At 34.1% G+C, this 25,966-nt stretch overlaps 2 protein-coding genes across 2 annotated transcripts; one reads left to right on the top strand and one right to left on the bottom strand.

The window, feature by feature from the left end:
- Nucleotides 1–26: 26 nt before the first annotated feature.
- Nucleotides 27–13,742, bottom strand: LOC128168921 (phosphatidylinositol transfer protein alpha isoform-like). Its single transcript, XM_052835084.1, has 10 exons — nucleotides 13,600–13,742; nucleotides 12,806–12,836; nucleotides 10,690–10,886; nucleotides 10,317–10,416; nucleotides 9,988–10,065; nucleotides 9,252–9,332; nucleotides 4,273–4,350; nucleotides 3,163–3,258; nucleotides 1,567–1,689; nucleotides 27–1,148 (listed from the first exon to the last, which is right to left on the bottom strand). Exons 1-10 carry the CDS (start codon nucleotides 13,626–13,628, stop codon nucleotides 1,095–1,097), a joined length of 867 nt encoding a protein of 288 aa, XP_052691044.1. The 5' UTR covers nucleotides 13,629–13,742; the 3' UTR covers nucleotides 27–1,094.
- Nucleotides 13,743–13,844: 102 nt separating this feature from the next.
- LOC128168920 (conditioned medium factor receptor 1-like) lies at nucleotides 13,845–25,486 on the top strand. The gene is made up of 11 exons (XM_052835083.1): nucleotides 13,845–14,059; nucleotides 14,150–14,231; nucleotides 14,749–14,897; nucleotides 17,159–17,295; nucleotides 17,541–17,652; nucleotides 18,669–18,828; nucleotides 19,582–19,761; nucleotides 22,070–22,159; nucleotides 22,891–23,035; nucleotides 24,932–25,047; nucleotides 25,359–25,486. The coding sequence occupies exons 1-11, from the start codon at nucleotides 13,934–13,936 to the stop codon at nucleotides 25,478–25,480; spliced, it is 1,419 nt and encodes a 472-aa protein (XP_052691043.1). The 5' UTR covers nucleotides 13,845–13,933; the 3' UTR covers nucleotides 25,481–25,486.
- Nucleotides 25,487–25,966: the final 480 nt, after the last annotated feature.

Raw genomic sequence — 25,966 nt, 5'->3', positions numbered from 1 at the left:
TCAGCAAAGAAACACAAAACTGTCAATTAATTGTAAGTTTTCACCTTTATTACAATTTACACATCAATGGTAATGCATGATTATTATGTGTTCTGTATCAAGATAAGTAAGGATTTCATTGTGTTGCTTTAAGATGGGCTTTTATATTGCACTTATGTTCAATAGTGTTGTCTGACTATAGTAGAGGTCGCTGTTGTCACTGGACAGGAAGCCAGCCTACCCACAGATCACCGCAAACCGCTACTGTCTCTATCACAGACAAAAATATAGTGTCCACCACAGATAACTCAGCCCCAAACTTTCACAGTGTCCAACACAGACAATTATTAAGTGTCCACCAGATATCAGCCCCTACCAGACAACTTTGTGCCAACCACAACCAACTGTAACGGGCGATATTAACTGTGTGTTAACATTATACAATAATCTCTGGTTTTAACATTACCAATTATCTCTGGTGTTAATATATCCAATTACCTTTCGTGTGGTTAATACAAATAAGTTATCTCTGGTGTAAACCCTATTGAATTATCTATGGTATGTTAACACTATTGAATTATAAGAGCTAGGATATGAAAGGAAACTTTAAAGATGAGTATCATTAACAAAGAAGAAAATGTTGCCATGGTTATGAAAGAATCCCGTATTCTGACATTTTATATTTCTACAGCAGCAGTACAAGTCTTGATAAACAAAAAAAATATTGTTACATTGTTGCATTCAAAAGCCAGAATCTCAATAAATAATACATAAACCTTAACAAAAAAAGAAAAAAATAAAGCACATGACAACTATGAGATTATCTCCCTTTGTATTCACAAAGGGTGGTATCCCCACAGAGTGGACAGTCTAAGACATGGTCTACAACCTTAAATTACAGTCCAGTGATGGCGGAGATTGGTCATCTCTCCTCACACTCAATATGGTGAATTCTCAAAATTTATCATCAATAAAATCTCATTTAAAAAATACAAAAAGGGATCTACAGAAAATATTTTCTCTTTTCAAAAATGGACATTTTGTGAAAGGTCAGTGACAATGTTGTCCACTGGGTGTTGTCATGGCGATTGGAATGACCTAGAATGCTAATGTTATCACTCTTTTTCATCGGCAGCTGTGGTTCCACGTATTTCACCTTTACTGCGAGCCTGTAACAGAAACACAACCATTAATGAATGATCACACAACCTACTACCAGCAACATTCTTAGAAAATGAACACCAAAATCAATCCAAAAATATAAAAAAAATTACATAATGTATCTGTCTCTGAATATAAGTGTTATAAAGTGTGCTGTTTGTGTTATGTTTGTAGTGTTTGTGTGTGTGTGTGTGTTTACATTGGTATACAATGTGATATGTCTGTGTGTGTATATATATATAAGTTTGTAGTATTTGAATATGTATGTTTACATTGGTAAAAAAGGTGATATGTCTGTGTGTGTATATAAAGATGTGGTGTTTGTGTACACTTGTAGACAGTATGCGAGATACATATATTTTTTATATATTTTTGTTGGGGTTATTATGGCTTGCGTTCACATTATTTCAAAAGCTTTGTACATACCTCATCTAGTTCTTTCTTTGTTTGTTCTTCTATTCTTCGAATGTCATCCATTGTTAAACCATGATATTTATCTAGCCAACAATAAACTTGTCGGTGGAAATTCGTGAATATTCTCTTTTCTTGCTAAAAACACAATAAATGAAAGGTTTCAATGAAATTATCGTAGCATAATTTTGCACAGGCAGAATGATGAGGTTATACAGTAAATTGGATAAAACACACAAGGTTAACAATTGAAAACCTTCATTCTTTGCATAGTTCCAAGTGGCTTGTATGGGGATTGTATTTATGCTTCATGAGCCATACATTTATCATTAGGTTTTCACAAAAACAGGTTCTTAATTTCATTTCAGAGTTAAATATGAATTGTGCAGGGTTGTCTCTAACATCCAATTCCCCTGCCTATAATGCCTTAATTATCCAGCTATTTCTGCATTTTAAACACAATGTAACTATAAGCAAGACCCCCAGACCCCCTTCTACTTTTTCATTTCCTCCTTCTTCTTCAATTTTTAGAGACAACCCTGATTATGAGTTCACTGTCACACATAAAAGAATGTCAAAGTTGATAAAAAGAAAGATAACCCTTCATGGAAGTCAATACACTTATAAAGCAACACTAACGTAAATCAAAAGGTAACATAATAAATAACAGAATTTTTAAATTAACTTTTCTGGTTTTAGCATTATTCTTTTTTAAGGAGAATAAATAATGGAGTGTGTACACAGAATCGGAAGTCAAATTTTACCACCACCTGATGGCAACTTCGAAATTTTGTTTACTTCTCTGATGTTAAGAAATAAACTGACAGTTAGTTCTTATTGAAGTTATATGGATCCATCAAAAAAATCTGACAAAATAATTGGTATATATTGTAGGTCCAATTTTGGTCCAGCCCAGAAATAGAAAATTAATAATAACAATAACACATGGGAAACCAATAGATTACAGCATCATTGATAGACTGTCTCATGGGAAACCAATAGATTACAGCATCATTGATAGACTGTCTCATAACACATGGGAAACCAATAGATTACAGCATCAGTGATGGATTGTCTCATAACACATGGGAAACCAATAGATTTCAGCATCATTGATAGACTGTCTCATGGGAAACCAATAGATTACAGCATCATTGATAGACTGTCTCATGACACATGGGAAACCAATAGATTACAGCATCAGTGATGGACTGTCTCATAACACATGGGAAACCAATAGATTACAGCATCATTGATAAACTGTCTCATGGGAAACCAATAGATTACAGCATCATTGATAGACTGTCTCATAACACATGGGAAACCAATAGATTACAGCATCATTGATAGACTGTCTCATGGGAAACCAATAGATTACAGCATCATTGATAGACTGTCTCATAACACATGGGAAACCAATAGATTACAGCATCATTGATAGACTGTCTCATGGGAAACCAATAAATTACAGCATCATTGATAGACTGTCTCATGGGAAACCTAAAGATTACAGCATCATTGATAGACTGTCTCATAACACATGGGAAACCAATAGATTTCAGCATCATTGATAAACTCTCTCATGCACATCGGTTACTTATTTTTACTTACTGTTTGAATAAACTTCTCCACACGGTTTTGTAGACCAAACCACTTGAATTTGACTGACACTAATTTATAGCAGCACATCACAGGTTCACAGGTTTTCTACAAAGCAATGAAATCTGTACTTGATGAAGCCAAAATAAAATTGATACAGAAACACTGATCCACTAATGTGAACCTAAAGAAAAAAGAAGTGAGCAAGCCCACACAAACAAATCTCTTGACATTACTGAACAATATAAATGACAGGGTATGCATTAAATGCACAACATATTATAATAGAGGTTTAACTTCCTAAAATAATAGGTAGATATGTTACCTCCTGTTTACTAGGACACCATGGGGGAGATATGTTAACTTAACTATTAATTAGGATACTGTAAGGAAGGTCCATTTCCCTTCCTGATAATTAGTGAGGAAGATTTGTTGCTCTGTTAATAAGGATAAAGTGAGGTAGAGATGTTACCTTCATTGCTAATTAGGGAACAGATTGGTAGATATGTTACTTTTAGTGTTAATTAGGTGATAGTGAGGTAGATATGTAACTTTATTTGCTAATTAGGACACAGTAAAGTATACAAGTTATAGTGCTAATTAAGATATAGTGAGGTAGATATGTAATTTTTAGTGTTAATTTGGTTACCATGAGATAATATATATGCTACCTTTAGTGTTAATAAGAATACAGTGAGATATTATAAAAATAGTGCCTGTTTGGGAGGGTAAGAGTTGAAATTGACACCCCGAGAAAACAACCGATGCGAAGCGGAGGTTGACAATGGTTTCCGAGATGTGTCAATTTCAACTCTAACCCTCCCAAACAGGCACAATTTATTTTATTATACTGAATGTCTTAATTTTAAAGAAAACTTCACTGCTTTTATATAGGAATGACGTGAAATTTATGGTGAATTGATGCACATAAGTTACACGCATGGAACAATTCGTTGTGTTACCCGTTGCCAAGTGTGTTGCTAATGTTGAGGGTTATTGAACGGATTATCAATTGCATCTCAACCAATCAGATTTTAGTATTTAACATGAAAGTATAATAAATTTATATGTAACCTTTAGTGTTAATTAGGATACAGTGATATATATATATATATATATTACCTTCCAGTCTCCCTGTAGGGGACCCCTTCCAGTTTTCTCAGATTTCACTTTTGAAGGATCCCATTCTTCTTTGTAATCCTATAACATCATCAACTTTACATTATAATCTATACTTCTTTGTAATTCTTTAACATCATCAACATTGCATTTATCTATACTTCTTTGTAATCCTTTAACATCATCAACATTGCATTTATCTATACTTCTTTGTAATCCTTTAACATCATCAACATTACATTTATCTATACTTCTTTGTTATCCTATAACATCATCAACATTGCATTTATCTATACTTCTTTGTTACCCTATAACATCATCAACATTGCATTTATCTATACTTCTTTGTAATCCTATAACATCAACATTATTTATCCATACTTCTTTGTAATCCTATTACATCATCAACTTTACATTTATTTATACTTCTTTGTAATCCTTTAACATCATCAACATTGCATTTATCTATACTTCTTTGTTATCCTATAACATCATCAACATTGCATTTATCTATACTTCTTTGTAATCCTATAACATCAACATTATTTATCCATACTTCTTTGTAATCCTATAACGTCATCAAAGTTATATTTTTCTATAAATCTACAGGGTTATATTTCTTCTCATGAACATTTTACCCTCAATACTGTTAGCTTTAATAACCAGATTACTTTAGAAAAAAAAATACTTCTACCTGACCTCATCCAAATTCAAACATAGATTGTTAAATGAACATCAAGTATGGTTATATGATAAAGAAATTAGTGGAATTATTGGAGTTGTTGGGAAGAGATCAGGTAATGCTATTCATTGTTATAATAAAGGTCTACAGTGTACTACTAAGTCTTGTGATAATATATTTCTCACTAACCATTTTTCATCCCATTTATTCTCATTCTGATAGATCTTAAGCTTTGTCAATTAAAAACTATCAGGACCTCTGTAAACGTAGCGCACAGTACCGGTAATCATTACATCTTGTGTTGTTGTATTGTTGTGACTATATTCATCATTATATAGCATGTATTTCTATATTGTTACATGTTTTATATGTAGGGTTCATTGCCGACATCACAAGTGATTCAGGCTGTTCTTAACAACGCCTGAACGTCTGTTGACGGCCTGACCACCGTTACGTCTCAACGACAGTACTGAACGGACGGCTGGAAAGCATGGTTGCTTCTTATCTTAGCTCTCTATGTAGCTATTAATATCCATCAACACCTTCAGTAAATTTATATTATTATAAACAGCTTACAAATTAACTTAATAAGTCGTCTTTTAAACTACAATGTATATGAATGTGTTTTCTCTCACTGTATATTAATAATTCAGAAGTATAAACATACAGTTTTTTCGTTAGAGATATATAGTAATACACTCTTATTTTTAATAAATAAAAGAGCTGTAAATAACAGAGTCAGTAAATATTCCACGCTCTAACAATGGCATCAGTAAATATTCCACGCTCTAACAATGGCATCAGTAAATATTCCACGCTCTAACAATGGCATCAGTAAATATTCCACGCTCTAACAATGGCATCAGTAAATATTCCACGCTCTAACAATGGCATCAGTAAATATTCCACGCTCTAACAATGGCATCAGTAAATATTCCACGCTCTAACAATGGCATCAGTAAATATTCCACGCTCTAACAATGGCATCAGTAAATATTCCACGCTCTAACATTGGCATCTGTAAATATTCCACGCTCTAACAATATAATCAGTAAATATTCCACGCTCTAACAATGGCATCAGTAAATATTCCACGCTCTAACAATATAATCAGTAAATATTCCACGCTCTAACAATGGCATCAGTAAATATTCCACGCTCTAACAATGGCATCAGTAAATATTCCACGCTCTAACAATGGCATCAGTAAATATTCCACGCTCTAACAATGGCATCAGTAAACTACTGGATGTCTTTTTCTAAGTCTCACTGTCATCTAGCTCATGTATAATAAACATCATGCATAATGAGCATTCATAATATTAATTGAATAGGTTCTGACGCTCAAAAAGAATAATTTTTAATAATAATTTGTATTGACAGAATAATTTATTTCTGTTTCCTCCTCTCTTCTACTCTTGTTTTGTGTTAACTATTGCAAACTAAGAATATCATCATATATGCAAGTGTCAACAATTGAAATAAATTTACTTGATGTTGATTCTCTACTGGTAAATTGTCTAAAATATTTTTTTATAAGTTCAAACAGAGCTAAGATATTATTTATCATACAAAATGTTAATATTGTAATCTCATATACCTAAAATATGTTCTATAGTTAAATTGATTTAAATTGGAATCTTTAACAAATTATTCAATGAGGTAAAAATGTGTTCATAGTTCGGTTGTGATGTCTAACAACAATGCTGATTAATCCATCCTCACTGGACTCTAGAAACTCATCTGGTGTCTGAGATAAATAAGCAAACCGCAAAGTCTTACAAACTCCATAGAGTTTAAAACTGAAAGCATTAATGCTAAATAAATCCTTTGCCAATTCTGCCCCAAAAGCTTTAAGAAAATCTATTGGGAAGATATTATTCTGCATTGCCAAAAAATTCACATATATATTGAAAACTGTGTTGAGATTAGAAACTGGTATGACTAATTGCTATGAAATCATTGTAGTGCATAGAGGAAAATAATTGTTCAGAGAGATGTCAACATCTTGTTATAATGTAGATTAGAGATTCACAAAATGTGACAATCAGGGAAACATATATCTTACCCTCTGCAGGTCATAAAATATAAAAACAAAACATGATGCATGCAAATTTACCACCACAGCTGTGGGTACATAATGGACGACATGGTTTTTGGGGGAGTTCAAGGACAACAAGAGGGGGGTCAAGGTCTCTTTGTGTCTACAGTCTCCTGGCCAGGCATCATCACCCAGTGATAATGTTGCTGACACTGGGAACAAGCTGAACAGCATTTTCCACCCTTGTAATTCATTTTGTTTGACCTTTGGACTTCAACACTCCTACATTTACATATATTTAACTTTGGATGCAAAACTTGTTTGTTATATTTGAGCTTTATATCCAAGCACTAGCAAGAATATTTTTATTCAGAAAAAGACAGAAAGCATGGATTTAAACTTTGTTATAGCATTAAGCATGTAAGACATGATCAAAACAAACAACTTTGTCAGTGTTATACCAAGATACCTTAAAACAGCTATTGTACAAGACAATGATAAACATCTAGATGACTTTGTTGGTTATAACAACAGACAACCATGTATATCTAAATGATTAAGTTTGACCTACCAACAGCATTACATAATGATATACTTCTATACTCTGTCCCAAGTTTCTACTTCCACCACTTTTTGAGTAATATCTTGATATTCATAAATACCTTTGAGCCGAAACTACACCCATTTACTAGAATGAAAAAATCCAGATCATATGTTTAGAAATGCCTCCTCTGCAACTTCAGGTTTAATACACAGTCCAAAATAGAAAGTCTACGGGGATTTTGCATTGCAAAAGTACATGGATGATAATGTTGAACAATTGTGTGAGGTGCATGTACATGTAGGTACTTCCAAATGGAGAGAAGATGTAAACATTTCCCATTTTGAATCTCCATATGATACTTGTTTTTGTTTCTTTGAAATTCTCCGGGTAAAAGCAGATGATGTATCAAAGAAGAAATTTTGGATTTATTGTCTTTTATGGATTTGAATTGTACTTCACTGACACTTCACAGGTATGATTAAAAAAACAAAAAACAAAAAAAAACCTGAACTTTATTTATTTTACAACGATTGATAAGCAAGTTCTACAACTTATATTAATATCTCTCGTTGGCACGGATGTTAGCGCGAGGGGGTCATTGGTGTGGGAAGAAGCCGGAGTACCCGGAGAGAACCCACGTGTCCAAGCGGGCGACCGCCATACCCTATCACATACAACCACTGTCGATCACGGGTATCGAACTCGGGTCGCAGCGGTGACAAGCGAGTGCCTTGTGCACTACCCTACTTGGACAGGTATGATTATATTAATTAACAAGTGAAAAGCTGTCAATGTGACAGCAAACCGATTTACTTTTATGTGAACTGTATCCATAATCCATGTCAACCCGTATCTAGTGAAATGGAGTACCCTATATGCAATATTTTGCCAAAAAATGACTAAATTCAAAAGCTGGTATTTTTTTCATAAATAATCAGAAATCAAAATCCTAGCAATATGCATACCTCTAATATAAGTACAATTGATCTGCAAAAGAACAACTTCCTATCTTGAAAACTGTAGGAAAATTATCCCTACAATGAGGGTACCCTACATGCAATATTTTGCCAAAAAATGACTAAATTCAAAAGCTGGTATTTTTTCCATAAATTATCGGAAATCAAAATCCTAGCAATATGCACACCTCTGGTATATGTACAATTAATCTGCAACAGAACAACTTCCTATCTTGAAAACCGTAGGAGGAGTTATCCGTATAATGAGGGTACCCTTTTAGCAGTCGCCCACCCGCCCCCCATTTTCACCATTTTAACAAGCATTCTGAGAGTTTTGCATAAGCAATACACGTCCCCTACCTGTTTGTGCAGAATATCTAACCCGAACATTAAAAAATTGGAATATAAAAAATTAATTTTCTCGAAAAATACGTCAACCAGACGCCACAAAAGTGTAAACTTGATCTGTAGTTTGACATTTTGAAGCTGTTCAGCAACTTTCATATTATTCCTCAAACGTATAAAGAAAAAAGTGTGGAAAACTGAAGTGGGACAGACAGACGGACGGACAGACGGACTGACGGATGCAGAGGAAAGCTATAGTCCCCTCCGGTGAAAACCCGTAGGGGACTAATAACTGGATTTTTTCGTTGGAAAACCCAGTTAAAATCATAAAAAAGTGATGGAAACGATAACTTGGGACAGACTAAAGTTGACTTTGGTTGGACCACCAGTAACATAAAACTAAGAAATACTTACAGAGGACTTGATAGGATCGTTAGCAATATCAATGTTTTCTATCTTCCTAATCTTCAAATCGTCAGGGGAAAGTTGGTGTATCTGTAGAAAATACACACATATAATTACATTGGGAGTTGGAGTATCCATAGAAACATTTGAATTATATACATAGTACAACATTAATGACTGTGATGTTGGTATCAGTGTCTCTAAACAGTATCCTTTCTTTTTATGACATTTTACTTCATCAGTGAGACCTTTCATAATAAAACATGCTTATAAAGAACTGATGACAAAAACCAGCTAATACAATGTACTGTCTTTGCTTTATCTCTTTCAAAGCTAAGTTACAAGGGTCAATCAAAAAATACAAACTGGCTGTTTATCATATTTTCTCATAAAAGTACTATCTAACAAATAAATCTATGCACCAACACTTATTTTATTGATAAGTGAAGTTTCAGTCATTTCAATGGAATGGTACTTATGTTATCTGATTTTAAAAACAACATGTTTTGTCATCACGTAGCACAGTAATCTTTGAAACATGACGTTAAGATGACACAAGTCTTCATCATTTTTTATTGCCCCTCACACTAATATGAAATTCATGCATTTAACAAAAAATAGTAGAATGTTGTAGCTCTTAACAAGGTAGATTTACAACAGAGTAAATATGCATGTCTTCAGTGCCTTGTTATAAATGTGTATCACTGTAAGTAGATCTATAATCAATCTGCCATACTATACGTACATTTTCCTGAGTTCCCCTGTCTGGACAGTGCATTGTCTCAATCTTGATGTAGAAATTCTCCTTCATATAGTCAGGGTTCTAGAAAACAAAAACAATCTCTGGTAAATGTAGAGTAAGAGACACATAAGACATGTAACATTAACGGCAGAGGTTTTATTCCAATTTCATCTGCCCACTGAGTAAGGAAAACACTGAGAGATAACAGGTGAAACAGCAGACGCAGAAATAACAGGTGAAAGGGCAGACTTAGAAATAACAGGTGATACACAGACTCAGAAATAACAGGTGATACACAGACTCACAGATAACAAATGAAAGGGCAGACTCACCGTCACAATGGTCCTACAGTAGGGATAGGCATTCCAAGCCTTCTCATGAATCTCTAGTGATCCTTTGGGAGCAATCAGTCGAATAAAGGCTGGGACACGACTGAAACAATAGGGTTATTTTTAATGTAAAACTTTTCTGAAATTACACAAATATTTTTGAAATACTCAATCTATATACACTACATATATACATCTATCTGCACACATTAAATGGTTAAAAAAATTGTAAATGAAGAAGTCTCACTATTTGAAGGAAAAAAACAAAACTAAATCCTTATCACAAAATCCTACAAATATTACCCAAAGCCTGTTCAGCCTTCTGACTATATCTGTCAGACAGATATACATACTGGCTGTGAGGCAATGTTCCTACCTTGCTAAGTGGTACACTTTGTGGGTGTACTGGCCCTTTGTTAAGGGAGGTCCCCCAGGGGTTAGGGGGAGTAGGGGACTTTCTGGTGGGTAGTTGTTCTCATCAAATGGTTCGTTTACCCTCACTTCGATCCCCTCCCCTCCTCCGGTCTCATTCTTGCTGGCTTCAGCTACAGACCACAGCTGTCCAACTTGGTACTGAAATAGGTTCATGTCAAGTTTGTGAGTGGTGGTCATTGGGTAAGCAGTTTGATTGATCTGACATTCTGAACTTGTTCTCAAACAATGATTTATCAACCCTGCGACATTGTCATTTTTTATTTTATAAAACATTCTAGTGTTTGCTAGCCTTTACTCTAGAGCACTTAAAAAATGTCCGAATTTCAATTTTCCAAAAATACCTTTAAAGAAGTACTTTAAAAATATTGCCAATGTTACTTGTAACACAAAATCAGAAGTTTCATTAAAAGAGAAAAAAATTAAGCTGATTTAAGCAGCCCACTGTTTACTATTGATCTGTAGAGATCCTGATTGTGAGGATGTTAGAGTGCTTAGTTTATAGAGTATTATTGATCTAGATAAAAAAATGTGTGTATCAGCTAGATCATCAAGAAGTGAGTGTGTGTTTATAATCTACAAGAAGTTAGCTGGCTTACAGAGCCAGCTGTTAGGTATTTTTAGTGTGCTCTGTCATATCTTTATTGATATATATACATACACTTACAACAAACAGAATTCGACTTTCAATGGTTGAACACTGTATGATGAAGTCTTGTTTATGTACATAGAGGATTGCATTATTTTAGAACAGACCGATGCACCTATATGCTGGCATCCAATCACACCGGGTTTAACTATGTAAGAACCCTGGGGCTGGGACAGCGGTCAGCCCCGGGCCCTTCCTGTCTCTCCTACCTAAACTCTCTTCCCACCTGTCACAGGTAGTTGAGCAGGTAGACAGGTAACAGAGGGGCACCAATCAGAACACCTTGATCAACATTACTTATCATTAGAACTATTTACTGTAACACTATCTCTCACTCAATACATATACTATGATCACTCAGTGTTAAAAAGATACCAATATGAGATATTACTTTTATAAACTTAAGACTGGGGATTTATAGCTTTCTAGCTTCACTAAAAAATTCCTTAAACATCTCTTTTTTCCCCTTGCTTTATAATTCACAGCACTCAAGACAGTGTGTATTTATCAAAACAAATATTACTTTGTTCATTAAAGATCTGTACCTTGTGTTATTTAGAATACAATTATTAAAGGGATGTAAGAAATAATGGCTGTTGAGTTCTCACCAACAATTATTCATACAAAATTGAATCTTCACACTAACAAAAGTTATAAACAGTATAGATGTCATAAAAAACTAAATGTAATACTGCTTATCATATCATCCCTAACAAGCACCCCAACCACTATGAAAATTGTGAAAATGGAATGTACCTACAGTTTTATGGTATTTGTATTAAAATCTTTTCTGTGATCGTTTTTTAGTTTAAGAAATGTTCGAAAAAAAATTGAAATTCATATAACCTTTTAATGATTGTTATAAATACTTTCCTTTACAATAAGATAATCCACTCAAGTTTTATCTATTGATTTACTTCCATGGAAAAAATATATAGCAAAAATGGTTTAATACACAACTGATAGGAAAGTCCGAAACTATCACTTTCAGGAAATATTTATCATTTATTGAGTCGTTCATAGAATATTTGTTTGTTTTTAACACTAGCACTTCTTTATGTGCAGATTACTGAACTTCATTGTTACACTCTTTTCGTAATGACTGACTTTCGATACATAACGGAAAATACAGACAATTGGATGATTTAGATATACAGGGAGAAGTGTTATGACTATGTAAGGACCAGCAACACAATGAAAGAGTAAAATTTCATTACAAGTTAACAAATGAAGCCTTTATTTTCCGACAATTGAAAAAAGCTGGAGAGGGTGCTTAAGAGGGATAATACGGATATTTACTAATTTTAAAATGATATTGAATTATTCAACATAATCAACAGCTATAGAACTGTCAAATAAAATTGAATTCTATCATACTACAAGCAATCTCACAAGAGAGAAAAAACATTACCTCATCAACAGTCATTGGTAAAACTATGCGACTGAAAAAGAATAAACATTCGCTTTAATAACAATTCATGCACAAAAATACATTTCAGATTAGTTAAATCAACATGATTCTTAACTCTGAGCCTTTAAGATTTTTTAATTAGATATTATCTAATTAATATTAAAGAAATTAAAGAAATGTGAATCATATTCACTGGTCAATCACTATTTATATTCACTTATTTCTTCATCAGATATTATAGATGTCCAAATGCTATCTGTTTCACTATGATAATGAAATCTTTGTGAGATTTCAGAGTTCATAATCTTTCACAAAAAACATGGATACTGATGTGGCCAAATTTGACCCTATTTTCAGGACATTCCGAAACTAGCAAGGACAATAAACACTATTTGTGATGATTGATTTATCTCGACACCTAGTTTTTGTAAAGGTTGGTGTAGTTAATTTACTTAAAACTTGTGCGTCAAAGGTTTCAATCCCCTTTGCATGTCACTACACTACACAAGTAGTGTATTGACAACGACGAAATACAGTTTCATTTTCATGCTGAAAAGCCGAATCCAATTCCATTTTTCACAGGACTTCTATGTCTTTGACTTAAACCAGAAGATAGCTTAAGAAGAGAATAATTGTGATTTTAACAAGATCAGCTGGTTCCCTGTGACTCAACACGATCTGGAGAACTAGGGCAAAAAGCCGACAATCACACACTGAACTGCTTCGTTCTAAAACTCACGTTAACGGCAAAATGACAACAAATTTAAAACGTGTTAGTTCATGGAGTCACTTACTACTCGCTAATGTTGGGAGAGGACGGCATGACTGCGATCTCTCGGTTTCCAGTGAATTCTGAGTTGACGGGGTGGAACGAAGTGACGTCAGTTGCGCCGCAGCAACACTAAGACCGCAGTTAATAAACCCACCTGGTATCTGTAAAAGAGATCCTAAGATTTCTTAAGGAGAACTTATAAACAAGCATTAACCTTTCAAAATTAGGCATTTATTTTTTTATGTTAACTAACTTGTAAGCGATTCCCGAGGATCAAAGTTCAAAGGTCAGCATGTGCTGATCATGTTCATCGATTACGCTGTTCATTAAGTGACAGATCAACCTTGTGCAAAAAGATGGACTTCTTCGAATTGTCATGCCTTTTAGTTATAACTGCATGCGTGTTCTATTTGTTTTACAGAAAGAAAGGCGAAAGAAAGATCTCTGACTTTGTGTCAAAGTTTCCAGCCGATAAAATAAAGGTGAGATATTCGTCAAAGAGAGACTACTCTTTTTGAAATATAGGTAAATATTGCTGCCCATTCATCTGATGATTTTCTACTTGTGAACAGAACAAACCCACAGAACAAGTCCATTATGACGTAGCGATCTGTGGGGCAGGCCCGGCAGGCAGTACCTGTGCCTATTATTTAGGTAAGAGAATTTTCAGCAGGATTTTATTTGGACATTAAAACTTTTACCAAACAATGATTAATTAATTTGATATTCTAGTATTTATATATGAAAAAAGCCAATTAGCAGTTTGTAATTTAATTTGTTGTAATCAGGGTTGGCATGAAATTTTGTGCCTTTGGTTTATTTAAATACAAAATAAATTGAAATGAGAAATAATGTTTTAATTGTAAACAATCCTATTTGAAAAACATATCCTATATATATATATACAGTTTAATTTTGAAATCTCAAATACAAAGTGATCTGAAAAATTTAGTCCCAACCACTTATTTTTTAACTTTTTTACCCTCAATATCTTGATCGAATATTTTGATATCTCAATTTAAGTTTTTTTAACAGTCCCATCTAGTTTGAGATAACAAAGTTTGACTGTATGGATCAAATGTTACTTTGTATATAGGTTTTATTTTCAGTTTGTTAATGCAATATATAATTACCAAAAATTACCAAATATTTGTAAAACTGAATACCACAGCTAAGCTTGGCTGGAAATGCCTCATTCTGGAAAAAAAGAAATTTCCTCGGGACAAATATTGCGGCGATGCAGTTTGTAAAACAGCTATAGAGATTTTGATGGACATGGGCGTTTATGATCAACTCATTCGAGAAAACAAGGCACACGTGGTAAACAAAAATAATGTACAAGATTTATATAGGAAAAAACTTCCATAATTTAATTCTTTGTATTCTCAACTGGTAATTTAATGTCCAGCTGAACTGCATGCCTATAATCTTTTTAACTTGTTTTGATAGACTTTTTGCAAATTGAAAGGTCACATAACTTTTTATATTTTTAATGATTCCATAAAATTAAGAATGGGTTTAATGCAAGTAACATATTGAATTTTCCTTTTTAACATATTATAATGTCTGGCCTCTGTGTGATCAAATTAAAAGACCCTCAATGTGAGCAGTATATGCACCAGTTAATCTCAGATGTCCGGCATATAGCTGATTACTGTGGAATCATTAGAATCATTAGAATTCGTGGTGGCTCAATTTTTGTGGTATTTATTGGTAGCCCTTCCCCGTGAATTTACAACCTCAACGAAAAAACCAACAATCTATGTAACGCAGCACTGTTAAGGCTTACTATGAAAATATCTGCAGATTTAAATGTTCATAAAACGATGCATCTATTATAACAAAATATTTATGTAAAGTTATTTTATCATGATGTAAATGTACATGTACGTAGTATAAAGTGAAACATTAGAGAGGTTAAGCAATTAAACGTGTACGTCTACGGGTACCTGTGAAGCTACAAGTCTGTTTACACGTACACGTACCAAAATTTGGATTATGTTATATAACTGTAAGTGTACGCGTACGTGTAAAATAATTAGATTCAACGTTTTCAACATGTTTAGTCTACTCTCATTGTTTATGAAATTATTCTATGACTTTGATGAAACCAAAAGCATAGTTGTCCTTAATTTGTTGTCTGCTTTACATTACACAACATCTGATGTACACAAGTTTTCACCTACGTGTACTTTTGATTCTACACGTTTTGTACAACTTGTAGAATTACGCGGTATGCGGAAAATGTGACATAATACACATAAAATTAGGGGATTCCCCTAGTTACACGTACTTGTACACGTACACGTTGAAATGCTTTACCTCTCTAGTATTGTAAATGCTACTTTGTATGACACTAAGTGTGGTCCCCTGAATTGAGAGTCACGAGGCATTTCTTGATAAATCTCCCGAATGGAGGTCATAAACAAATTTTAATATTACAAGGGCATAACCTTATTTGAATTAAAAATTTAAATGATAATGAAATTCTACTTTTCTGGTAGATTCTGAAAAGTGCTGCTGCTTTGTATAGAGTTCATCTTTTATTAGAATAAATATCAAAGAAATGAGCTGTGGTTGGAATTTATATGACCTTCGTGTAATATTTACGTATTTATTAATTCATTCTATAGATTTCATTGAAGCAGCAGTACTTCTTAATGAACTAAACATTCACTTCATTTATATCCAAAAGATTGCAATGATCTGTTTAGTGTATGCCCATGTAAAGCGGATTTAGATAGGTTTCCCAATGTCAAACACATCGATTTTGTACAGTAAAAGAAATAAGACACCCTCTAAAAAATAATCACTTGCTGAATCAATACAAGCATAGTAAATAGAATTTAATGGTATATTAATTGTTTTAAGATTATCTTCTGTTCATTTATAAAATGCATTTTTCCATGTTAGAAAATTAATTGATCCGCCTCTCTCTAGACAAAATATTCGTCAAAATTTACAGTATGACATCACATCGACAAGTGCACAGTGATCAGTCAGTTGATTATATTTATCATTGTTGGACTAATTTGACTACAAAGTTGCACGCATAGGCAATTTTTAATGAAGTTTAATGTTTTTGTACCTATAACAATTGGAAATTACTTTATTTATTAGCATTTTTGACGACTTATTGTTCTGTATGATGTCATAGTTAACATGTCCCATACCTTCTGGTCGGGGCGACCACAAAGAAAACCTGAACAGTGCTGCGAAATTGGCCCCCACGAATTTAAATGATTCCTTAGTACCTATAATCTGTAATATAACATATTTTCATAACATCAGCTGTAAATCTGTTACACTCATGTGTACTCTGAATAAAGGAGTTTCATGTGAAAGGAAAATCTGTGAGTTAATAGTTACCCGCAGTCACAAAATGGGTGGGGACTATCCGTGGGTTTTTAGCAATGTTATCATGATGATTTAATGACATTTTCAACTCTGTGATGCCACCCACCTTTAAGGGGTAAATCTACTTGTTTTCAAAAGGAGTAAGGTTTGGAACTGTTTTATCCATAATACTTCTAGAAGACAGATGTAATATATTTCTAGACTGATGGTGGCTTTATTTTTAGGCAGACAGTGGGGGACTAGTCAGTCCTGGGGGCTTGAGCTATATTGGGCGCAGCAAAGAGGTTCTTGGCGAAATCCCTGCAGCCATTGCTTGCAAGCGGATACACTTGGATGAAGCCATTGCTAAAGCAGCCCAAAGGTACTGCCTTTTTCATGTTAGAGAACTGATAAATTTTTTCAATAATTATCCCAAAGTTTTTGGTTCAGATTGTTAATAATTAACTATTTATAATTTGGTTCTATAATTCTTTTAGTTTTATAGAATAGGTGCTCTTTTGGTTTTTATTTTTTGTAGGATGGGGTTGATCTTGTTGTTAAATGTTAATTTTTTTTTGTTTTGATGAATGCTGACTTGTAGTAAAATTATTTTTTGTTGCTGATTAGGATGGGTGCTGATCTTCGAGAAGAGTGGGCTGTCAATGAAGCCAAGTTTGATAACTCTGCTGGTCTCTGGACACTTTATCGGGAAGGAGCAACTGATACATTCAAAGCAAGGGTGAGTAAAAAAAGACATAATCTTGTCAACAAAGCCAATGATGTGTAAGCCACATGTGAGCTCCCAAAAACATTTATCTGTTGTTTACAGGTATAGGTTGTTCTCATTAGAACATTAACCCAATGTTTACAGGAGTAAACTACAAGTGATCTCATTTGGTTACAAGAGTAAACTACAAGTGTTCTCATAAGAATATTGATCCATTGTTTACAGAAGTAAACTGCATGCGTTCTCATTATAGTCTGTCCCAAGTTATTGCTTCCATCAATTTTTGATGATTTTTAATAAAAATACACATACCTGTGAAAGAAATACAATTGAAATCGATGAAAGGGAATATATCCAAGATATCTTCATTGAACAATTATCCCTTTTCACTCATAAAATTTCACAGGAACGAAAACAATTTTCTTACGGAGATTTATAATGGGGAATGTTTATAAATTACATCTTTTCTCCATTCGGAATACACTCGGAATACATCGCACAATTTTTTAACGTTATCATCCGGGCTTATTAATGGCTGATGCAATGCAAAATCTCCATAGACTTTCAATTTTTGGATGTGTATTGAAACCTGAAGCGGTAGAGGGGGCGTTTCAAAACAGGTAATCTGGACATTTTTCATATTAGTGGATGAACGTAGTTTGAGCACAAAGGAATTTACTATTATTGAAATATCATGCAAAAAGTGGTGGAAGCAAAAACTCGGGACAGAGTATAGAACATTGAACTGTTGTTTACAGGAGTAAACTACATGTTTCTCATTAGACATTGACCCGTTATTTACAGGAGTAAGCTACAAGTGATCTCATTTGGTTACAAGAGTAAACTACAACTGTTCTCATTAGAACATTGATCCGTTGTTTACAAAGGTAAACTACAAGTGTTCCCATTAGAACATTGAACTGTTGTTTACAGGAGTAAACTATAAGTTTCTCATAAGAAAACTGACCCATTGTTTATAGGAGTAAACTACAAATGTTCTAATTAGAACATTGAACTGTTTTTTACAGGTGTTGGTGTGTGCAGATGGGGCCCCCTCTAGGCTGGGAACACAGCTTGGTTTGATAACTCGCCCCCCAGATAGCACCTGTTCAAGGGCTTATGTGGAAGGAGGAACCCACAAATTCAAAGCCGATGGAGTTGTCTTTTACAATAAAGAAATGCTGCCAGGTAAACAAATGTTTAGATTATATTGTTGACAGGCATACATATAGTATGATTAAATCTTTCTTATATAAATGCACCTGAATAAAATATTAGCTGTGGATTTCTCTTTTTCATTTAGAAGGCATTTGCATGTGATTTTTAAGAATAAGCTGTTTGATAAGTAATAAAGTATACTATGTTAGTAAAACGAAATGCCTTAACAGCAAGCAGTATTTTGTTTGTGCCTGCACTGGTTTTGAAATTAAAGAAAGCAGAAAATGCAGAAAAGTGCAGAAAAAATAACTTGCCTGTGTTAGTGGATTAATTATTTTTTCTGCAATGATTGCAACCTTCATAACCTGCCAGAACCATGAAAGAAAACATTCTATTGTTTATATTTACATCTTTCTTTTAACAAATTAATGAATTGATTGTAAAAAGTAAGTAAAGTTCACTAAATTACTGTTATGTACATCAGTATGTTAGCTAAAAGAAACAGCCAAATCGTCTTTTATAGGAATTTTAGTCTGACATTATGATGATTTTTCATGCAGTCCATTATTTTTCTGTGGTTGCTGTTTGACCAATTGATAAATGGGGCCTGTAAATTACAGTCTGGCTGTTTCTAGGTTTCTATAGAGCTATGAATCAACTTTTAGTTTCTGTAAGAAATAGAGGGAATCATAATCGGTAGATGTGAATATATAGGTATGTTAATTATTTCAATGTTGCGAGTCCCTGTCTTCCATGTTGTCATGCTAGTACAATCTGTTTCAGGATATTCTGCTCTTTTTCGTCATCCAAACGATGAGCTCAACTACTGTGTATACATTATTCCTGGCAATCCAAAAGTGACCCCTGATGATCTGAAATACTGGCATGAATATCTGCAAACAAACGACCCTAACATAAGTCGAGCTCTGGGAGGAGAGGCCAAAATAGAGAGAATGAATGCTGGTAAGTCACAAATATATGTCAGTGTCTGTGAGAGTGGGCTTATATAGGAGGGATAAATGCAAGCTAGTCACTAATATATGTCAAGATCTGTTAGAGTGGGCTTATATAGAGAAGATAAATGCAAGCAAGTCACTAATAATATATGTCACGATCTGTAAGATTGGGCTTATATAGAGAAGATAAATGCAAGCAAGTCACTAATAATATATGTCACGATCTGTAAGATTGGGCTTATATAGAGAGGATAAATGCAAGCAAGTCACTAAAATATGTCAAGATCTGTTAGAGTGGGCTTATATAGAGGGGATTAATGCAAGCTATTCTCTAATATATGTCAAGATCTGTTAGAGTGGGTTTATAGAGAGGGGATAAATGCAAGCAAGTCACTTATATATGTCAAAATCTGTTAGAGTGGGCTTATATAGAGAGGATAAATGCAAGCAAGTCTCTAATATATGTCAAGATCTGTGAGAGTGGGCTTATATAGAGGGGATAAATGCAAGCTAGTCACTAATATATGTCAAGATCTGTGAGAGTGGGCTTATATAGAGATGATAAATGCAAGCTAGTCACTAATAATATATGTCAAGATCTGTTAGAGTGGGCTTATATAGAGAAGATAAATGCAAGCTAGTCACTAATAATATATGTCAAGATCTGTTAGAGTGGGCTTATATAGAGAAGATAAATGCAAGCAAGTCACTAATTTATGTCAAGATCTGTTAGAGTGGGCTTATATAGAGATGATAAATGCAAGCAAGTCACTAATTTATGTCAAGATCTGTCAGAGAGGGCTTATATAGAGAAGATAAATGCAAGCAAGTCACTAATTTATGTCAAGATCTGTTAGAGTGGGCTTATATAGAGATGATAAATGCAAGCAAGTCACTAATTTATGTCAAGATCTGTCAGAGAGGGCTTATATAGAGAAGATAAATGCAAGCAAGTCACTAATATATGTCAAGATCTGTTAGAGTGGGCTTATATAGAGATGATAAATGCAAGCAAGTCACTAATTTATGTCAAGATCTGTTAGAGTGGGCTTATATAGAGATGATAAATGCAAGCAAGTCACTAATTTATGTCAAGATCTGTCAGAGAGGGCTTATATAGAGAAGATAAATGCAAGCAAGTCACTAATATATGTCAAGATCTGTCAGAGAGGGCTTATATAGAGAAGATAAATGCAAGCTAGTCACTAATATATGTCAAGATCTGTTAGAGTGGGCTTATATAGAGAAGATAAATGCAAGCAAGTCACTAATTTATGTCAAGATCTGTCAGAGAGGGCTTATATAGAGATGATAAAAGCAAGCAAGTCACTAATATATGTCAAGATCTGTCAGAGAGGGCTTATATAGAGAAGATAAATGCAAGCAAGTCACTAATATATGTCAAGATGTGTTAGAGTAGGCTTATATAGAGGGGATAAATGCAAGCTAGTCTCTAATATATGTCAAGATCTGTTAGAGTGGGCTTATATAGAGAAGATAAATGCAAGCAAGTCACTAATTTATGTCAAGATCTGTCAGAGAGGGCTTATATAGAGGGGATAAATGCAAGCAAGTCACTAATTTATGTCAAGATCTGTCAGAGAGGGCTTATATAGAGGGGATAAATGCAAGCTAGTCACTAATTTATGTCAAGATCTGTCAGAGGGGGCTTATATAGAGGGGATAAATGCAAGCTAGTCACTAATTTATGTCAAGATCTGTTAGAGTGGGCTTATATAGAGATGATAAAAGCAAGCAAGTCACTAATATATGTCAAGATCTGTCAGAGAGGGCTTATATAGAGGAGATAAATGCAAGCAAGTCACTAATGTATGTCAAAATCTGTTAGAGTGGGCTTATATAGAGATGATAAATGCAAGCTAGTCACTAATATATGTCAAGATCCAGAAGAGTGGTCTTTTATAGGGATAATGGGTACAGGTTTGTTACAAATAACAGTCAAAATTTCAGAGAGTTGGCTTAGAGAGTGTGAATAGAAGTAAGTCAGAAATAACATTCAAGATCGGAAAAAGTGCCTTGATATAAAGAATGAATAATAATAGTCAAGTTCTGAGAGAGTATGATTAAATAGAGAGGATAAATGCAGGTAAGTCACAAGCATAGGTCAAGATCTGAGAAAGTTGGCTTATTAAAGAGAGGATAAATGCAAGCAAGTCACTAATATAAGTCAAGATATGGGAGAGTTAGCTTAAGTTTTAAGGTTATAGCCAGTCTGAATATATGATAAAGTTACTGTAGTTAGTCAGAGAACATGATATCTATTAAAGCCCCTAACAGAGTGATATTAATTGTAGCCAGTTTGAGACTTGGTGGAGAGCAAGTGTCGTATGGACATCATGTTTTGATTGTCGGGGATGCAGCAGGAATGATAGATCCATTAACAGGTAAGGTAATGTAATAGTTTGAAGATAAGATCTCTTACATCAGTTAGATTTATTTTAAGGTGTATCTCTCTGTAGAAGGGAAATCTCTCATATCTCAGTAAACAAGTGTTCTGCTCATAAAGCTTATCCAATTGTATTGAATGTGAATTAAAATCATATTGGTTGAAGTTAGGCAGCTGACTTAGACATAGTTGCAGGTCTTTAGCTTCGGGTCTAAAACAATTTGGAGTGCAATAGAGCTACTGTTCCATACATGTTAAAAAGTTGCAATTTATGGCACACAAAAGTTTTGCTAGTTTTGGACTGATTAATTTTATTTTCACACAAACTCTGAACAAATAATTTGATTCCCAAAAATTTCACAGACATTCTACCCGGTACTATAGATATCATCACTTGTCTCCGATATTCTTTTAAACATCAAGAGCAGTTTTTTTTTACATGTCAAAATGGTGACTCTAAATCTTTACCTGAATTACATAGAACGTCTGGGGCAAGTAAAGTGACCATATCATTATCAGTAGAAAATTGCCGGAAGAATTTTATTGTAGTAATTTTATCTCTAGAATTTGTGTGGAAATAAGATACATCAGTCCAAAGCTAGCACAATTTTTTATAACCCATATGGAACTAGCTCCCAGGTTGTCCATCTGAAATTTTCTCAGCCCAAGAGCTACAGACCTGCAGCTAATTTAGACAGTGACTGTTGATTTTAAATTTGTGATGACAAGGAGAAGGCATACACCATGCTATGGAGGGAGGGAAGTTGGCTGCTTTGTTTCTGGATGAAGCCATCAAAAAGGGTAACTATGATGAGGGCCTGATGAAAATTTACCATCAGCGTTGGATGAACAAATTTGGTTTTGATTTTAAGTGGTGAGTTGTTAAAACTAACCCAGTCAAAAAAGTATTTGTCACTATTTGATTTTTTTTTTATAGTTTCTCAACTGTTACATAATTTTACTGGTCAGTTGCTCTTCGAGCAAAAGAATGAAATTCTTCTACTTCCAAAGAAGTTGCACTTTATTTTGCAAAAAGAATTGATTAAAGAATGTACACTCAGTAGAAAATTAAAACGTTTATAGGAAAATTTGCTCCAATATCAAATTCATTCTATTGTTATAATTTTTGTCGGTTTCTACAAATAAACACACCATCTCAGCACCATCTACACCAGTCAAATGTCATGACAGACAAAGATAGAAGCTCTGTAAATATGATTTTTGAAACATGTGGGCTTGAATTTATTTTATGTGTTTGTTAGGTGTCTTCTTGGATAGGTCCTTCCAGTGCACTTTTTGAACTTTTGTTGGTGTTTTATTTGATATGTTCAGGTGAATGAAATACCTGACGCAGTGAAGAATGGAAAGTGCTCTCAGTGTTAGGGAAATTTGGAAGTTTATAAGAGGCTGAGTAAAGGGTGCTTGCATAAAAATACAAAGAGTTGGCATGTACAAAATCACTCCTGCAAGGGAGTTTTGTAATCATAGCAGCAATTGTATTGCTTGCTGCGTTTTACTGTATCAAAGCCTCAACTGCACTGTAACATCGTTAAGGATCATAGGTTAGCTAGAACTAAACACATTTACTGTTTTGTTTTAATGTCCTATATACCTTCCTACTACCCTTTACTCCTCTAATGTATCACAGTGCCTACTTACCGGTACTCCTCTAATGTATCATAGTGTCCACTACCTGGTACTCCTCTAATGTATCATAGTGCCCACTACCTAGTACTCATGTAATGTATCATAGTGCCCACTATCTGGTACTCCTCTAAGTGCCAACTACCTGGTGCTCCTCTAGTGTATCATAATGCCAACTACCTTGTACTTCTCTAATGTATCATAGTGTCCACTACCTGGTACTCCTCTAATGTATCATAGCGCCCACTACATGGTACTCCTCTAATTTATATTAGTGTCTACTACCTGGTACTCCTCTAATGTATCATAGTGCCCACTACCTTTTACTCCTCTAATATATCATAGTGCCCACTACCTTGTACTTCTCTAATGTATCATAGTGTCCACTACCTGGTGCTCCTCTAATGTATCATAGTGCCCACTACCTGGTACTCCTCTAATATATCATAGTGGCTATTACCTGGTACTCCTCTTAAGTATCAGTGTGCCCACTACCTGGTACTCCTTTAATGTATCATAGTACCCACTACCTGGTACTCCTCTAATGTATCATAGTGCACACTACCTAGTACTCATGTAATGTATCATAGTGCCCACTATCTGGAACTCCTCTAAGTGCCTACTACCTGGTACTCCTCTAATATATCATAGTGGCTACTACCTAGTACTCCTCTAATGTAACATATTGCCCACTACCTGGTACTCATGTAATGTATCATAGTACCCACTACCTAGTACTCCTCTAATGTATCATAGTGCCCACTACCTTGTACTTCTCTAATGTATCATAGTGTCCACTACCTAGTACTCCTCTAATGTATCATAGTGCCCACTACCTTGTACTTCTCTAATGTATCATAGTGTCCACTACCTGGTAACCATCTAATATATCATAGTGGCTATTACTTGGTGCTCCTTTAATGTATCATAGTGCCCACTACCTGATACTCCTCTTATGTATCATAGTGCCCACTACCTGGTGCTCCGTTAATGTATCATAGTGCCCACTACCTAGTACTCCTTTTATGTATTTAGTATAATTTAGTGCCCTGTACATGGTTACTCTGTAAAGCATCATGATTATGCTTGTTGTAGTACTTATTTTGTTTTTACTATGTTTTTGAAGGTCCATGATCTTCTGCCAAATGATGTATCGCTATCCGATTTTATTGGACGCCTCTGCGGCTGCTCTGAAGAGAAAGGGAGACAAATTCCTTGCTAAATGGGCTGATATCATGACAGGTAAATTGAAATCATGGAGTTACTGCATCTGTGAAATAAAACAGTGAAAACTAGGTTGTCTTTTTTGTCATCATTATAAAGTTTCTGTCAATAAAAGCTACAGATTTGAATAGTTATATCTTTAGAAGTGCGCTGTTTTAGTCATTATGGTAAACTTTGATATGCATTGATTGATGCTTGAAAAAAAAATGAATTAAATGGTGCTGTGTTCAATTTTAATAGCATATTTATTTTATTCTTATGTCACAATATCTCATAAATGATAAGATTTCAAAGGAATTAATAATAAAACTTAAAATATGTTTTTGCAGGAAGAGTTCCAAAAATGTACATGCTGAAGCCAGAGTTTTCCTTAACTTTAGGATATGAATTATTGAGACTACTAATAGCCAGATTTAACGGTCAAAAGAAAAATGAAAATAAATCTCTGTAAAAACACTGATTCTATATATGTAAAGTAAGTATTGATAGAGTATAATCATAAATGATTTTAAGTTAAAACAAATATTGATTGAAAGAAATGAGTACTGATTCTTTGTTGAACAAATGTTTATACAGTAAAATGAGTAAGTGTACACTATAAGTCTTACGTTCTAATAAAAGTTGTGTTGGGAATAACGTAGCTACTTAGAGCAATTGTTTGACCACGTGTTCTTGCCTTTGAGATGAAGTTTATTCCATAGTATAATAATAGAGCAATGTATCGAACCCAATATTATATGGAGAAGGGCCCTTCTGTATATTGCAACATTTCTCAAAGAAGCAGGAGTTTTTGAAAAGGCTCCTCTACAACGATTAAATTAAACTACAAATTTATAGTTTTGTATTTTAACCTTTATTTTCTCACATCTACATAAAAAGTGTCAAAACATTTCTCAAAGATCGAAGACATTGTATGATTATTACACAAAGGAGTAAA

The sequence above is a fragment of the Crassostrea angulata genome, unplaced genomic scaffold (genome assembly GCF_025612915.1).
Source record: "Crassostrea angulata isolate pt1a10 unplaced genomic scaffold, ASM2561291v2 HiC_scaffold_69, whole genome shotgun sequence".
Taxonomy (NCBI): domain Eukaryota; kingdom Metazoa; phylum Mollusca; class Bivalvia; order Ostreida; family Ostreidae; genus Magallana; species Magallana angulata.
Note: the sequence above shows the minus strand (reverse complement) of the source record. Positions and strands in the feature narration are given on the sequence as shown.

Bases quoted from the DNA above. Each gene is read 5' to 3' on its own strand.
- LOC128168921 (XM_052835084.1), bottom strand. From the start codon at position 13,628: ATGCCGTCCTCTCCCAACATTAGCGAGTA. The intron at 4,351-9,251 runs GTAAGTATTTCT...ATGATGTTATAG, and splicing joins ACGATCCTATCAAGTCCTCT to GATTACAAAGAAGAATGGGA. The intron at 3,259-4,272 runs GTAATATATATA...ATTGCTTTGTAG, and splicing joins CCCTACAGGGAGACTGGAAG to AAAACCTGTGAACCTGTGAT.
- LOC128168920 (XM_052835083.1), top strand. From the start codon at position 13,934: ATGGACTTCTTCGAATTGTCATGCCTTTTAGTTATAACTGCATGCGTG. The intron at 18,829-19,581 runs GTAAACAAATGT...AATCTGTTTCAG, and splicing joins CAATAAAGAAATGCTGCCAG to GATATTCTGCTCTTTTTCGT. The intron at 19,762-22,069 runs GTAAGTCACAAA...TATTAATTGTAG, and splicing joins AATAGAGAGAATGAATGCTG to CCAGTTTGAGACTTGGTGGA.